The sequence below is a fragment of the Lampris incognitus genome, chromosome 14, assembly GCF_029633865.1.
Source record: "Lampris incognitus isolate fLamInc1 chromosome 14, fLamInc1.hap2, whole genome shotgun sequence".
Taxonomy (NCBI): Eukaryota; Metazoa; Chordata; class Actinopteri; order Lampriformes; family Lampridae; genus Lampris; species Lampris incognitus.
This window is the reverse complement of record NC_079224.1, coordinates 16,610,205-16,626,699: the sequence shown is the minus strand read 5'-3', so window position 1 is coordinate 16,626,699 and position 16,495 is coordinate 16,610,205. Positions and strand designations below refer to the sequence as shown.

The 16,495-nt window shown below is 45.3% G+C and overlaps 1 protein-coding gene across 1 annotated transcript in view; it reads right to left on the bottom strand.

The window, feature by feature from the left end:
- Positions 1–7,830: 7,830 nt before the first annotated feature.
- LOC130124347 (obscurin-like) overlaps positions 7,831–16,495 on the bottom strand; it is a 108,431-nt gene continuing 99,766 nt past the window's right edge. Inside the window, exons 76-90 of the mRNA XM_056293804.1 lie at positions 16,237–16,437; positions 16,011–16,087; positions 15,749–15,919; positions 15,014–15,173; positions 14,774–14,890; positions 13,982–14,146; positions 13,642–13,800; positions 13,356–13,533; positions 12,092–12,205; positions 11,659–11,826; positions 11,300–11,402; positions 11,029–11,158; positions 10,747–10,840; positions 10,458–10,500; positions 7,831–8,941 (exon numbers count right to left, since the gene is read on the bottom strand). Coding sequence (XP_056149779.1) covers positions 7,831–8,941; positions 10,458–10,500; positions 10,747–10,840; positions 11,029–11,158; positions 11,300–11,402; positions 11,659–11,826; positions 12,092–12,205; positions 13,356–13,533; positions 13,642–13,800; positions 13,982–14,146; positions 14,774–14,890; positions 15,014–15,173; positions 15,749–15,919; positions 16,011–16,087; positions 16,237–16,437 — 2,991 coding nt within the window. The remainder of the gene's footprint in view (positions 8,942–10,457; positions 10,501–10,746; positions 10,841–11,028; positions 11,159–11,299; positions 11,403–11,658; positions 11,827–12,091; positions 12,206–13,355; positions 13,534–13,641; positions 13,801–13,981; positions 14,147–14,773; positions 14,891–15,013; positions 15,174–15,748; positions 15,920–16,010; positions 16,088–16,236; positions 16,438–16,495) is intronic.

The following is a 16,495-nucleotide window of genomic DNA, read 5'->3' as shown; positions in this document are numbered from 1 at the left end:
CCAGGATGACTGTCGGACTGCATGGGCTAGCAGTTAGCTTAGCCTGCCCCGCTTCCGCGTCCTGTCCATGGATGTATTAGTAGAACTGGATACCAGATCTAAAAATGGCGCCTGTTTGTTCCTATGAGAATTGCTCGACTGATGTATACGCTGAAAAAGGCCCAATCCCAAACCACTCCACCTCCAAGTGTCACTCCAAATGAAGTTTCACTCGCAGCTGTGGAGGGCACTCTCAATTGAGGGGCAGGGTGTATAAAAGGACAGCCAAATGTGGGACGGACTCCCCACTGGAACCCGACCGGAACAGGGAAGCAGCCGTCACCATGGCAACAGACAAGCTGTGCTGCTTTTACACAATGTGCGCGATGCAAGAATGTCTTTAGTGTGAGTGGGCTACCCAGCCCTCATAAGGGAGCCTGGGATAACATGATCCACAATTAGCTTATCATATGAAGAGTTCATTTGCGAAAACTGATAAATGCCATTCTTATAATGAACAAAACCTGTTTGAGACTGTCGAGTGCACACAGAAAAAAGATGTAGGTGATTTACGGGAAGAAATTGTTTACATTATTTGTAATAAAAATATGAATCAATATAATTAAATAGCCCACATAAATAGGCTATATAATGAGTAATGATCAAATTTACTCCCATGCCTCTTTGGCAGCATTTCTTTTCTTTGTGAATAGGCTTGCATTTTCATGCCGCAGCTTAATCAGCTGCCTTGTCTGTTCCACTGCCCCTGTAAATAATGCAATATATTGCAGCGAATTCAGGGGGCAGCCCGGGAACCGCCACAGCCGGGACGCCAACCCATGTCTCCCACACCGCGGGCGACAACGTTAGCCAATCGACTAAAGGGTCCGAGCCGCTAGCCAAGGGCTAACGTGTCTACTTATTCGTGCACGTTACACTACCCATCTCCTTCGAGAAGCCGCGTCCCCGCGCTTCAGCATATCAGCTCCCTCACGCCTCTGGGCGCACACGCTTCCGATGACCTCACGGTCTCGCCATCCCACTTCTGACACCAATGCAGCGAATTAGGGGGGGGCAGCCCGGGAACCGTCACAGCCGGGGCGCGAACCCGTGTCTCCCACACCGCGGGCGACAACGTTAACCAGTCGACTAACGTGTCTACTTATTCATGCACGTTACAATATGATGTAAATTTGACGTAGACCTAGGCCTATTTTGATTTACGTTTACGTCGGCTGTGCGTGAATGCAGGCTGTGAGTTGGCTACAAGTCAAGCGATCTAGGGATAAAGTGATGTTCTTCTATTTTTGGTTTTATCTTTTGACACCACATTCTGTGATTTTGTTTGAGCCCCTGAAATCACAGTGCGAGGAAAACATAAGTTTGAGTACTGTAGCTGATCTAAAATAATTGACTGTGTAGTTACACGGAACTTACATTTATATGTGGTTTCTTCCGGCATCGCGTTCGCAGGTGCACTTCCATGCTGAGCTTGCACCGATGCAGACTCGCTATTTAAGGGTTTGACAGTCCACTCGCACTCCACGCTAATTTGTTTGGGGCGGCCCTTAACATGGCGAACCTCGGCGTGAACGCGCAAACGGAGGCTTCCGGGTTACTTCCGGGTACATGTGGCCCACGGAATATGCGTAGTAGTGTTACTCCCTCCCATCATGCCCCTGGGCTGTAAGAACGAGCGAACCGCGTTCAGATCCGGCGCTGCGTGTTCATGAATGCTATGCTAATGACCGATAAATGCGATGCAAAACCACAAACTCCAAATGTCTTGACGTGTGAAAGAGAAGACTCAACTTTGTGTTCTTTATTCACCTTTTGCCTTTGATTTTTGTTCATCCGAACAGCGTTTGTGTAACCTAGCAAAGATCACAGCAAAGACACAACACGACCGCGCGTAGAGTGCTCGTACACAGCCGCGACGTCGTGCAGAGAAAGATTTTTCTGGGCTTTGGAAAATTAAAAAAAAAGATTAAAACCCCCATGGCTCTAAAATATACAATACAAATATTAATAATTGACCATGATTATCGTTGCAGGTGTCCTGTCAACAGTTTTACAGGCGTCTCTTTTACAATGGTGGTCTATGGGGAAAATGCTTTTTGGGCCCCGGGGGATTTTTCGCTGCAATACCGCGAGTGACCACTGGAAAAAATTGGCTGCAAGGCTGAGCGGCGGCGGCGTATCCAGCTCTACCATAATACATCCACGGTCCTGTCATACCGCCCTCGGTGTTCCCTCTTCGGGAGCGGCTCCGGCCAGGGCTGTGGTCCTTGGACCCACAGGACGCAGCAGACCAAGCTCCCCCAGCCGATCTAACGCCAGCTCTCCCAGCCAGACACCTTCGACAAGTCTTCTGTCTTTTTACCACGGTGGCCTAATCCATTAAAAAAAAAAGGGAGTGTCATCCACCACCCGGTCCATTAAGTAGATAAAATAGTTAGACAGAAATACCAGGGCGTGTATCGACACATCTTTGTTGGTGGCAGAATCACACTACTCTAAACATCACACCACACTTGCGTCTGATGCTGCTTTTTTCCCCTTCTTTTTCTCGAGGGGCTCTTACACCCTAAATAAACAACGCTTTACTTTGTAAGTAGGGCAGCTAAATGACCACCATATCAGCACTCAGGTCCCTGCACACGTCCTTTACCGAGTCATCTTCAGATGGAGAGGACTACAGATAGGAGACAGTAGTGCGACAGCTCAGCTCAGGAACATTGCTGCTCTTTGCTTTTTAGTGACACGTGCAAGACAGCCGTACTGTCCAAATGTCCGCGTTCCAACGTTAAAGACCGTATAAAGCAAGAATAAATATGAATTCTGAGTTTGTCACACCACAGATAAATGTGCTATCAACCACCCGGCCAAATTTGTCTGATTAAAAACATCACAAAGTATACAGGGTGTCCGGGTAGCGTAGCGGTCTATTCCGTTGCCTACCAACACAGGGATCTCTGGTTCGAATCCCCGTGTTACCTCCGGCTCGGTCGGGCGTCCCTACAGACACAAGTGGCCGTGTCTGCGGGTGGGAAGCCGGATGTGGGTAGTTGTTCTGGTCACTGCAGTAGCGCCTCCTCTGGTCGGTCGGGACACTTGTTCGCGGGGGAGGGGGAACTGGGGGGAATAGCGTGATCCTCCCACGCGCTACGTCTCCCTGGCGAAACTTCTCACTATCAGGTGAAAAGAAGCGGCTGGCGACTCCATATGTATTGCAGGAGGCATGTGGTAGTCTGCAGCCCTCCCCAGATCGGCAGAGGAGGTGGAGCAGAGACCAGGACGGCTCGGAAGAGTGGGGTAATTGGACAGGTACAATTGGGGAGAAAAAGGGGGAAAAAGAAAAACTGCCAAGTATATACAATTAGGTTTCAGAATTGGGGGGAAAAACAGTGTTCTTCGTGTCCAGAAGAAGTGGTATAACTCCACAATCTAGTACTACAGAGTCCCCAATCTTGTCACATTTTCAGCAAATATTTCCCAACATTTATAATGTGGTTAGAAATCAATCTCTGAATATTCTTTACGCAGTCTTTAAGTTTTTGCTGACCTTGTTAGTAATTGGCAGTGTATTTATTAATCTTATAAAATGATCTGTATGAAATTGGGTATTAAAATACTGCTTGATGAGAATTGCTGTTGTTCCACAGAAGGATGAAATCCCACATGATGAAGAGATAGTGAAATGTTATGTATTAAAAACAGTTAATGTTACAAGTAATGGGGTAAGGATCTACACAAACCATACATACCATACATGTCACATGCCAGTTTTTTTTTGTTTGTTTGTTTTTTGATAGGCTATAACTGAACATTTAGCAGTGTAACTGCAGTTGAAGTTTGTTATTTCAGTAGTACTGTAAATTTGTAAAACTTTTCTACACGTATGTTATCTACAACTGTATTGAAAGGATGACTTAACATCCGAGTGAAAACGGTCCCATGTCAGCGTCGACGTGTATGCTCCTGTATTGTATAGCTTAGATTCAAGCACACAGAACATCCACTTTTACTTGAAATTGACAAAAAAAAACAAAACAAACCACAACCTCTACCAGCTTCGTTAATGTCCACACATGGGTGAAATGGTGTACTTTTCATCACAGGAAGTATAGGATCAGTTCATCTGGGCACAACATTTATCGAGAGACACATTTCATCACTCACCTAAGTGACCTCTTCAGTCTAAGCTGTGTCTAAAATTTCTACACCTCATTTGTGATTTATTGACTTGGTATACGCCCCCTTGACCATTGGGGTCTGCAGATGGAGCCCTGCTGGTTATTCCCAGGTCTCGGTTGGTTAAAAAAGGGTGATCGGGCTTTTGCCGTTGGCGCACCCACACTATGGCCCTCTCTTCCTGTTGAACTAAGACACACCAAGTCTCTAGCTTCTTTTAAATCTAGCCACTGTGGAGCAATACTCTGTTCAGATACTTCCTAAAACTGATGTCTGTTGATCTTTTAACGGGATAAGCTATGGTGTCACTGGTGAACTAATTGTGAAGCGTTTTGAGTGGCTGTTGCGGCTAGAAAAGCGATATATAAAATGCAACTTGATCAATCAAGTTGCATTTTATATATTGATTGATTGATCTCATCTTAAAACTTTTTATGAAAGCTTTTACAAATGTTTATTTTTTATTTATACTGTTTCCGTTTTTACTCTGATTTGATCTTTTATTGTTGCCTTGTCTGGTTTTATCTTTTCTGTTCTTTTTTTGTGAGGCTCTTTGTAACATTATTTTAGGAAAGTGCTATATCAATAAAATTATTATTCCCCGCCACCCTGCGAGCAGGATAAGTGGTTTGGATAATGGATGGATGGATTATTAAATTATTACACTGACTGCAGGTATCCCCGCCCTTACAAACAATACAGTGGCATAACGACCGAAACCAACGATCGGTTTCATATACAACTTGCCGTGACCATTAACTAGTGTTACAATGGCCGTGTGTACTATTCACAGAGGATTTGGGAATAGTTGCAGTGACAGCATTATAAGACGGTGGCAGATGTACTCTTAGCCCCCCCCACGGTTCAGGGATGGTCATTACCTCTTCACATAGATGGCCTCTTTGACTCCCCATTCAAACCAGCGTTCCTCCCTATCAAGGAGGTGCACATCCCCTGGCCTGGCCTGATGTGTTAGCTCTTCTGTGTTGTGCCATCCTCTTGGCCGCATGGCCATTGAAACTCTAGTTAATGGTGATGCCCATATTTGCATATGAAACCGATTGTTGGTTTCAGTCGTTTTACCACTGTATTGTTTATAAGGGTGGGGATACCTGCAGTCAGTTGAGACTGAAGAGGTCACTTACATGACTGATGAAACGTATCCCAATAAACATTGGGTCCAGATGAACTGATTCAACTTTGTGATTTTTTTACCTGGATTTCGGTGTACTTTTCATTTTCCTCTGTACCAGTCAAAGTGACTTCTTGAGTTGGTAGATTTGTCTTTATATATAAGATGTGTTCATATAGTTTACCTTATTTTTAAAATTCATTCCTCTGCGCAGATAACATTTTTGACCCTGTCCTGCTAAATGCTTTTTACAGTCTGTGGAGCACCTCATTCAATATTTAACCATGGAAATGTTACTTCATACTCCTTCAGATGAATGCAGTCTTCATTGCATGCATCTGAGTGCAATTTACCGTGCTCGTTACAGTTACTTCTTGTGCATATATTTTTCAAGTGCAGTAAAAGTTGCAAAACTATTTTGTGTCATCATATTTGTTTGTGTTATTAAAGTGTATATTTACTTGGCCAAGGTAATCCATTTAGTCTTTGCTCAGTACAAATTACATAGGAAGATTATAATTGTGGGTGGGACGCTGGCGCAGTGGTCAGCACGGTCACCTCACAGCAAGAAGGTCCTGGGTTTGAGCCCCGGGGTAGTCCAGCCTTGGGGGTCATCCCGGGTCATCCTCTGTGTGGAGTTTACATGTTCTCCCCATGTCTGCATGGGTTTCCTCAGGGTGCTCCGGTTTCCTCCCACAGTCTAAAGACATGTAGGTCAGGTGGATCGGCCGTACTAAATTGTCCCTAGGTGTGAATGTGTGTGTGTGTGTGTGTGTGTGTGTGTGTGTGTCAGCCTTGATGGCCCGGTGGCCTGTACAGAGTGTCTCCCCACCTGCCGCCCAATGACTGCTGGGATAGGCTCCAGCATCCCTGTGACCCTGAGCAGGATGAGCAGTTTGGATAATGGATGGATGGATGGTGATAACTGTACCTTTAAGTTAACCAGAGGACAAAGATGCAGGTGAGTCTTATTTTGGATTACTTGCAGTTCATTTATTTCATTCAGATTCAACAGAGTACCCAAACAGGTCTGTTTTGAGAGCTACACATGTACAGTACAGGCGGTTACAGTCTATCAGTGCTTTTCTATTGAAACAGTTACACAAAATTATCCATGTAGTTGAATAAATGACCTTTCAAAAACAGAAAAATGCCACGCATAGGCCCATCCTTGAGAGGCAGTTAAACTAGTTTTTTTTTTAGACTCTATCACATGGTATTGTTCTACAATTCTCTACGCTCAAAAAAAGAAATTGTGCTTTTTGTCAAATTTTACATGACAGTTTAGTCTTAATAAAGAGATAAACACACGTGCTTTCAGAAAGCTAATGGATTCCATGCTGTCACTCATCTAATCATCTGGCACATACACTGCGTTATTCTAACGAGTTACTGGATCACCACACTGCATCAGCAAACCTCTCACAGCATCTTTTTGTGCAACACACTCAGTGCAAAATAAGCTGCAGAAGGTACATCTGTGTGTCACACTGGCAGGTGAAGTAAACTCCTTAAGCCTCGTGGGGTCTTTTTGTGAAACAGAGCAAGGCTGGCGTGCCGCCCCACAAATATGCTACAGGTAGGAATATCAATTCTATGCAGGTTATTGCTACCCGTCCGGGCACCCTCAGCAAACAACAACCGAAGCTGACGTGACATTTGCTCGCGCAAGGTCTGGTTTTGAAAAAGTTGTCCACCTCCTTTCAATGAACCTGGACATTGCATCGTGCATCACAACACAAACTGACCAAAGTCGTTAGTCGCTAATTTACCTGGATTTGCACAAGTTAGCGGTGTATCTTTCTCAGGGATAAGTGTTTGTCCACATAGTAACTATAAAGCTCATTATACAGACGTTTAAGATCGGTGTTGAACATTTGACGTGAAGCAAAACTCAACATACCTTGATGGGACTTAATGAGCAGTTAGCTTCCAAGCTTCCCAGGTTTAAAAGTACACCAGAGAAGAAGAAAAAATTGATAATTCATATTATTGTGAGTATGATACACACACCTAACACTGAGGGTGATGGTATTTACGCTGAAAAAAAAATCTGAAATCTGATTTATTTTACAGATTTCAGCAAGAGGCAAAGTCAATAAAATTAAACTCGTTGCAAGACTGAAACACCATTTTTAAGCATATTTTGTTTAGCTTAATCAAATTCAAAAGTTTTGCATAATGTCCATTTAACTGAATAAAAATGTCGTAACAGCAGGAAAAAATAAATCGGGATCCATCTTACAATGATCTCCATATGATGACAACTGCGTGCTTCAACTCTTCTCTCGGGTATTGTCTGCCAGAGAACTTGTAACTCTGCTTAAGCACAGTGAAAACAACTGACATAAGTTGGGCCTATAACTTTTATCATGGTTTGCTTCAACATGGAATGATCTGTTATATGCAGTAAATGTATAGTTAGAACATGCGTTTTATACCTAGGCAGAAATGTCCCCATTTAAGACTAAAAGGGCTAGGGTACCATATTGAAGTAGCTTGTTTCAACTAATCGTTCTCAAGGTTTACTGGTTGTGATACCTGTTCTTGCTAATTTGCAGAGTGACCGGTTTACCCACAGAAGTGTACCCGTAAGTCTGCGTCGACACTTTGGTTTTGTAGCTCTGTTGCCCGCCTTCAACTCTCTGCACCTCAGAGCAATATGAGGGCTTGACTTCTAGATTTGCGTGGCTCACTTGGATGGGGATGTCCCTCTCCCTTCTGGGCTGGGCTCCGCTGGCCTGCGGGACGGCAGATGAGAAAAGGCTGCTGGAGAGGTGATCCCTGAAGCGGCTGAAGAAGCCCGGCCTCTGCCTGGTGGCCACCACGGGACGCCCCACGTTGAGGAGCACCGGCTGGCCCACCACCGAGCCACCGATCTCCCTCTGGAGCACAGAGATCTCGCAGGGCTTCTCAGCGGGGGGACACTTGCTGTCAGAGGAACCGTATGTTTCTCCTTCCTCTGGAACATAATCCTCCAAGTCCTCTAGGGAGAGGATATGGTCTCCCTGTGTCAGGACCTTAGGCTCCATCTTTCCAAGCAGGTCATTTTCATCATCGTCATCATCTGGTTCGAAAACTACTGTTTCTTGGTCGGTTTCCTCGCCGTCCTGTCCATCTGGAGTCAAGACAGATGAGGCTTCGTCAGCCTCCCCGTCGACCCCAGAGGCAGAACCCTCCTGTTCCTCCCAGGAAAGAGGCTGGCTACTGACACCACCCTGCAGCTGGGCCTGGGCCTCCTCCACCAGCTTGTTGTTGGAGTTGTTGGCATTCGGGTTGTCCGGTGGAGACCTTCGGGGTCTGGCCGCGGAAGGCGTATTTGATCGCTCAGTCCCTGCGGGTGAGATGCCTCTCCTTCTCGGCAGCCTGGGGGACTTGTTGACCTTGTACTCAATGATCTCTTCCACCTCGACCCACCTGGGTTTACTCTCTCCCCCCCTGGCTTCTGCCCCCTCGGGCTCAGTGACGTAGAGGGTGGGGATGGTGGTCTTCCTGGAGGAAGCCAGCCTCCTCTGTCTGGCTGCGGGCGGCTCTGGAGTGGATGTCTCAGAGCGGTAGGCCCCAGCAATAGACATGCCAGGAGATTTGTGCCTCTTCATACGCGTGTTCTTCACCACAGTGGTTATAGTCTCCTCACTGGAAGATGACAAAGAAAATCACAGAGATTATAAGCAGTTCAGACCAACATTTCCCCTTTCCCTCAGAGGAGTACTGTATGCTGTGGACAAGGCTCAGCGTTTTCGGTTTTTACCGATTTTCACTGAAAAATACCCAGATTTTTTAACTGATTTTCACCCGGATTTTATGTTTCCACAGATCCAAAAGTTGTTCCTGTTCGTGTGAGGTTATGTAACAGTGTCCTCTTGTGGCGAAATTCGGCATGCTGGATGGCTTTGAAAAACAAAAACTGAAAACGCTGAGCCCAGGCTGTGGATTAGTGCAAAAGGAAAGGTTAATGTGAAAGGGCACAGACATAAAACCCCATTCAAACGAAGAAACAAAAGGTGCTGAGCTTTGAAGAGTCAATGAAAACAGGCTTTCAATCTGAATGGTCTGATTCCAGAGGACACTTTGCTATGCTTCACCATGTTGAGCAGTATAATGGAGACTACAGTCACAGTGAGTGGCTTTGCCTAGAGGGGAATATGAGTTAGTGAAGCTGCAGTTTGTAATCAAACCACAACACTCTAGTCTATCATAATATAAAAGGATATCAACAACATAGTCTCCCGGTTTCAACTTTAATTGCCATGTAATGCAATTAAAACATTTCTGGTAACAGCGGGCAGCACCATGGAAATAACAGCCAATCCTTTAATGTCATCCTTGAAGCAGCGCTGTCTACAAAGACTTTAAATACTACATGACCATGCTTACATGAGACCAATCACACACACACACACACACACACACACACACACACACACACACACACACACACACACACACACACACACACACACACACACACACACCAGAGCTGTAAATAGACCAGGTGCATATTGAAGTTATTTACCTGTACAACTGCTACATATACACACACATACGTTCACCTCACAGCTCATTTTAGCAAGTTTTAGTTAGTTTGAAAGAGCAAAAACTGCATTCACCCCGCAGTACACGTTATATGTACAGCAAGTTTATCTATTCCGAGCCGTCCCGGTCGCTGCTCCACCCCCTCTGCTGATCCGGAGAGGGCTGCAGACTACCATACGCCTCCTCCGATACATGTGGAGTCGCCAACTGCTTCTTTTCACCTGACAATGAGGAGTTTCACCCGGGGGACGTAGCACGCGGGAGGATCACGCTATTCCCCCAGTTCCCCCTCCCCCCCGAACAGGCGCCCCGACTGACCAGAGGAAGCGCTAGTGCAGCGACCACGACATATACCCACATCTGGCTTCCCACCTGCAGACACGGCCAATTGTGTCTGTAGGGACGCCATTCTCTATGTTGACAAGATGACTTAAAATAGATAAGATGCAATTATACAGCTTGGTAGCTGCTCGTGTTTCTGAACATTAGTGTTGTGCAATGCCACGAGACATTTTCTAGGGGGCTGTTATGGTGTCAAAACCAGGCAACACACTTGTTTCGTGCACACGGTGCATTTTAGTCTGATCACACTTCATTTTAGTCTGATCACACTTACATGATGATGGTTTTCTTTGGTATTTTAGTCTCTTGCTCAGTAACTACAAGAAAGGCAGAATGAATAAGAGTTTTGATACAAAAAGCAAGATAACTAGCATGCTGTAAGCTAAAGTCAAGTTGAATGAAGTCTACAATGCAACACACATTCACTGTGCACTGGAAATAAAAGCATTATTGTATAAAAGCATTAACTTTGTTCATATTCAGTCTGAAAAAGATCATTCTGAATATTATATAAATACAAAAAGAGAGTAAATTCCTGTAAGTATGAATATGAGCAGTCATACCTTCAATGGTTATGGCCTGATCTCCAGCACGAGCCAAAGCGGAGGGGAGGACTAAGTCAGCACCACACTTGGCATTGCCCAGACGATTGGACAACTGGCAAATATAGAGGACGTATTTCAGTATGAAACTAATGAATGTTGTGTGTAAACAATTTCAACCGGTGCGAAATGCATTCTTCGGCACATACTGCCGCTCTCTTGCAGTCCTGCTCATGACTTCCTCTCCTCATAGTAATTCATGAAACAAAGTCCTGCAGCTGAAGTGTTTTATTGTAGACCAACCTCACATTCGTAGTGCCCCAAGTCTCTCTCTGTCAGGCCTTTGATTACAAGGACCAGCACCCCACTACGAGGCTCACTGTAGGTCTGATATTTTTCCTGGTCAGTCAGCAGCCTGCCATCTTTGAACCACCTTGACCGTAGAGGAGAAGACACGGTCAGGAAAGGAAGGTAACAATGCGTCCATGTAAACTCTAATATTTCATCAAAAAGTTGTGTTGATGTCAAACGGTGTGATGGAGAATGCGTGACTAGGTAGCGATGGGTTGCATACCTTATCTTGGGGCTGGGTGCACTCTGTATGATGCAGGTGAACTGGGCGTCTTCACCGGCAACAAAGACGGCATTCCTCATCTTGTTCACAAAACGAGGAGGCACTAGGGAGAACATTTCAAATTTCAATGCACAGCACACAGCTAGAAGGGGGTCATTGCTTCACGAGTTTTTTCGTGATCATTGTGACCCTTGAAATTGTAGCTGCAAAGTGACTGTCTATCATTAAATTCACGAAGGTCTTTGATTTGCAAGCCAAGACTTTGCAGTCTGATTTATCGCAGACTGACTTGTAATGATTAGTGGTTTACTGTAGTTTGCAGTGTGAGCATTATTCTGTTACATGTCACTGTCACTTACCCTGAACATTGATCTTCCCTAGAGTGCTAGCATTGCCAGCTGAGCTAGTGGCGAAGCACATGTACTGGCCTGAGTCATCCGCTGTCATATTATCCAGGATCAGTGTACAGGAACCATCAGGGTCCTCTATGATGATGTGGTGAGGATCTGCCTCGACTGCACGTCCATCTGTGTCCAACAGGCAAACATAACACAGACCATAAGTACAGATTTAATTGCAATATTTCCAGCATTGTTGTACACTGTTTGGTCTCATACTGTGTGTTCATGGAGGTAGCACATCAGTGAAGGGCTTATGCTGTTCACACAAAACACCTGTTCCCATAGAGCATTTCTATCAATCTCTATTATTCACTGTCCAAAAAAGTAGAAATGCCAAAAGAAAAAAAATATCTTGTGAAGAAATGCTGCCACATGCAAGTTTTCTTCTTACCCTTGTACCAGGTTACTGCAGGCTTGGGTACTCCAGTCACTTTGCAGGCCAGTTTAACTGTCTGACCCAGCTCTGCTGTGCAATCTGCCAGGATTTCATCAAAGTCAGGGGGACCTGGGCAAACATAAGACACATGAAAGGTAACGAACAAATGCAGATATTAAGATAGTACAACAACAGGTTTGCATACATTATTAGAATAAATTCCAACTACCAGACAAAGAAAAGAATGAGATTAAGAACAACATTGATATTATGTGTGTCCGGGTAGCATAGTGGTCGATTCCATTGCGTACCAACACAGGGATCACCAGTTCGAATCCCTGTGTTACCTCCGGCTTGACTGGGCGTCCCTACAGACACAAATGTCCGTGACTGCGGGTGGGAAGCCGGATGTGGGTATGTGTCCTGGTCGCTGCACTAGCGCCTCCTCTGGTCGGTCAGGGCGCCTGTTCAGGGAGTAGGGGGAACTGGGGGGAATAGCGTGATCCTCCCACGTGCTATGTTCCCCTGGAAAAACTCCTCACTGTAGGGCCGCTCTGATGGCTGAGCGGAATAAACCGCCATTCTTGCAACCCGTTCGTCATGTGGCTGGGAGGTTCGTATCCCAGACTCGCCGTAACCAGTCACGGCCAGAGCGTCCATGGGGTAAGGCATTCATTAGGCCACCCTTACTTGAGGGATAGTGGGTGTAGATTGGTGTAGTGTTCGGATCGGTGTAGTGTTCGTGGACTCGTCGTTCTCCAGCAACCCCTCTGGCCCACCCGGGCGCCTGCAGCTAAGCAACCGAAAGCATTCTCCCTACGTCTCCTTCGCGGCCTGAAGGTAATGCAATCCATGCGAGGCTTCAGCGTGTAAACTAGCGAGAGCAGCCGACATGAATTTGAAAGAAGATGGTGTTACGACTATCTCCTTCCAGTGGAAACGTGAGCCAGAGGAGTTATTCGACAAGAGTTCCGGCCATATGCCATTGGGTTAATCAGGTGGGATAAAGGGGAAAAACTAGAAATAAATTTATATATATATATATATATATATATATATATAAAAACTCCTCACTGTCAGGTGAAAAGAACTGGCTGGTGACTCCACATGTATCGGAGGAGGCATGTGGTAGCCTGCAGCCCTCCCCGGATCCGCAGAGGGGGTGGAGTAACAACCAGCACAGCTCAGAAGAGTTAGATAATTGCCAGGGTGGGGGGGAAAAATCCACAAAAAAAAGTGTGTGTGTGTATATCTTTGTATGTTTGTGCGTCCTACTCACTCCATGAAGGCATGCTGTAACGCTGCTGCAGCTCTCTGAGGTCTCGCAGCCAAGAGTTCTTGATTATAACTGTGCGCGCCTGTAGGGTATACTTTCTCACAGAGTCTTCACGTTCATGCCAAATCTCAAAGGCACGGTCATCCCCATCTACAGTCTCGTTTACATCAATGTTGTTCAACTGCAGCAAATTCAAGAAAATAGCAGTACAGGCTCAAGAGACAAAAATGGCGGCAGCAAGAGCTTCAGTATGAAGATGAGAGGAGAGAAATCATATCGGAAGTCCTACCTTCATCATGTTCTTGAAGATATAGGCCTGTGTGTCAATGTTGCTGTCCCTCTTTGGTTTGCAGATGATACAGTAGTTCTTAAAGAGGAAGACGTGACGGTGGTGACCCCTAGAGGATGTTCGAATTCCGGGAGCCCCTTCCCACACCTGGAATGGTCCCTTTTGCAGACAAAATCAGACCGATATTAGTCAAACATAATTTCCTCCCAGGGACCGTTACTAATACACACAGTCAAGCTTCAAGTATGACCTGGATTTGTTTATTGTATAGTACAATTATTTTGATTATTCAACATCCTGTGTACTTTTATTCAGCCATGATTCAGTATCTTGGTCATACCTGTCTAATGGGCTCTCCGAGTACGTCCAGGGTGGCAGGATAGTTTTCGATCATGGAGACGTGGTGGGTGTTCTCGGAGCGCTGAGGAAGTGATGACACCATGGCGTAGGCCTCCTCCAGCAGGCAGCAGTTCTGACCGTTCCTCGCCTTGTTCCGAATCATTTCCTGAAGGTGGGCAAAGTCACAGAGGGGATGTTAAAGGATGAGAGATGATGCAACTGAAAAATAGCTAGTGACTTAAAAAAAAATGTCAAGATTCAACCAATTTATGTAACAAAGGATGTGCTGTTCATATAAGCAGGCCCTACCTTACAAAAATACAGCAAAAACTAAGAAATAAAAGACGCTGATGTAAATAGTTTTGTCTACTTTGGTCACAGAGGACAGGCTGATTGATTTCATTGTGTAAAGCATAAGGGTCCCAATACCAAAACTCGCCAAGAAAAGCATTCTTAACATAGTTTAACAGTCTGCATTTTTTTTCTTTGTGTCAGGTTGTCTGTTATAAGCCATATCAGGAATATTTTTGTAATTTATACTGTCGGCCATTAAGTTCTAGTGACAAACCTATAAGCAACATGCACAACATGGACACATGTAAGCACCGAGCTAAGGCAGCAGTTAACATCAAATGCATTTTCTTGACTATTCACTTGGCAAAACTACTAATGCCTATCAATGAATTCATAATAATCAAGAATTATCGCATATTTTATATGCAATAATGACGATGGCTGCCCAGTCTCACTGCTGAAGACATGTCTGACATGTACTGTATTAAAAAGCTGTCACCTTGAGTGATGCTTTGTACTTCTGAATTCTGTCCAGCGGCCGTTTGATATAGGCATTGATGCTTCGCACAGGGGGCGCTGCAGGGCCGGCACTGGCCTGCTCCTTCTCAGTGTACTCCTATGTGTGAAATGGACAGCATTTCTTAATTAATGTGAAAACAGTGAAATATACTGTACTGTGTACTGTATGACCCACGGTGCAGTAATAACACAGTAGGCCGAGAGGAAGAAGCTATGTTACATGGAAGAAACGGTGGACTGTCTTGTCACTTATGGTCGACTCAGCCTGACTCTGGCCTACGAAATACGGGAGGTATTTTTCGAAGCCCTCTTTGTTCTTCAGGAAGCGCATTGCAATGTCGTCATCTGTATCGCACTCATTCAACTTAGGCAGAAAACACCTATAGAAAACACAAGGAATGAATTGATTATTATTTTTTCCCCCTTCTTCTCTCCAATTGAATTTTTGGCCAATTACCCCACTGTCCAAGCTGTCCCGGTCGCTGCTCCACCCCCTTTGCTGATCTGGGGAGGGCTGCAGACTACCACATGCCTTCTCCAATACATATGGAGTTGCCAGCTGCTTCTTTTCACCTGACAGCGAGGAGTTTCTCCAAGGGCACGTAGCATGTGGGAGGATCACGCTATTCCCCCTAGTTCCCCCTCCACCCTGAACAGGCGCCCCGACCAACCAGGGCAGGCGCTAGTGCAGTGACCAGGACACATACCCACATCCGGCTTCCCACCCGCAGACACGGCCAATTGTGTCTGTAGGGACGCCCGACCAAGCCGGAGGTAACACAGGGATTCGAACCGGCAATCACCATGTTGGTAGGCAACGGAATAAACCGCTACGCTACCTGGACGCTGGAATGAATTGATTATTAAAAAGGTGAAAAAGAACAGAAAACAGCCTCCTCACCTCGCCAATACTTGTACACATACAAAATGAACTGCAAATGATGTGTGAACTCACTCAAAATGGAAAGCTTTGATATCTTCAACATTACGGAATATAGCCTCCTTCTGGCTGGTGACTTCAACAGGGGCATCAGAGCAGTCTGCGTGCTTAAGGTGATGGGAGGTAAAGAAGTCCATCTCTTTGACAAATTCTGCCTCTCCATTCATCAAGTCCTGAATCAGTTGGCTAAGAACAGGGATAAGATGGTGAGACATGTTGGTTGTTTGCTTCCATGACAGAGTGGCTGCTCATTTATATGGCGCTCCACTGTACTTACAACAGCTTCTTCTTGTATTCGCCCTCAGAAACTTCCTCTAAACTTGTCTCTGGAAGATCACCTGCATCTGGAGATGGCTGGAATGGCAGAATAGTGGATCAGTATTTTGGGATTTACAAGCACCTTTCAAAAACTTGGAAGACTTCAACTAAATGAATTCATAACTATAACAAGGAGAGCAATGATTTTACATTATTTGGACAGTTGTGATAGTCATCAGACATACTTTGAGTTTCTTGTCCAGGTAGGCAGGTGAGACCCAGCCTTGGCGGGATGGTGTGGTTTTGGTAGGTTTGGTCCTGACCAGCCATTTGAGTGGATGGGCTGAGTCAAGAACCTCAACGTACTGTCCTTCTTTAAGAGCGATGGACTCTTTGCTGGCCATCGTGGGGTTGTAGTCAGCTGTAGCCACATAGATCTCAAACATCTGTAGACATATTTAGACATCTGACTTACAAAATCAATATACAAAGGAGATTAGATTG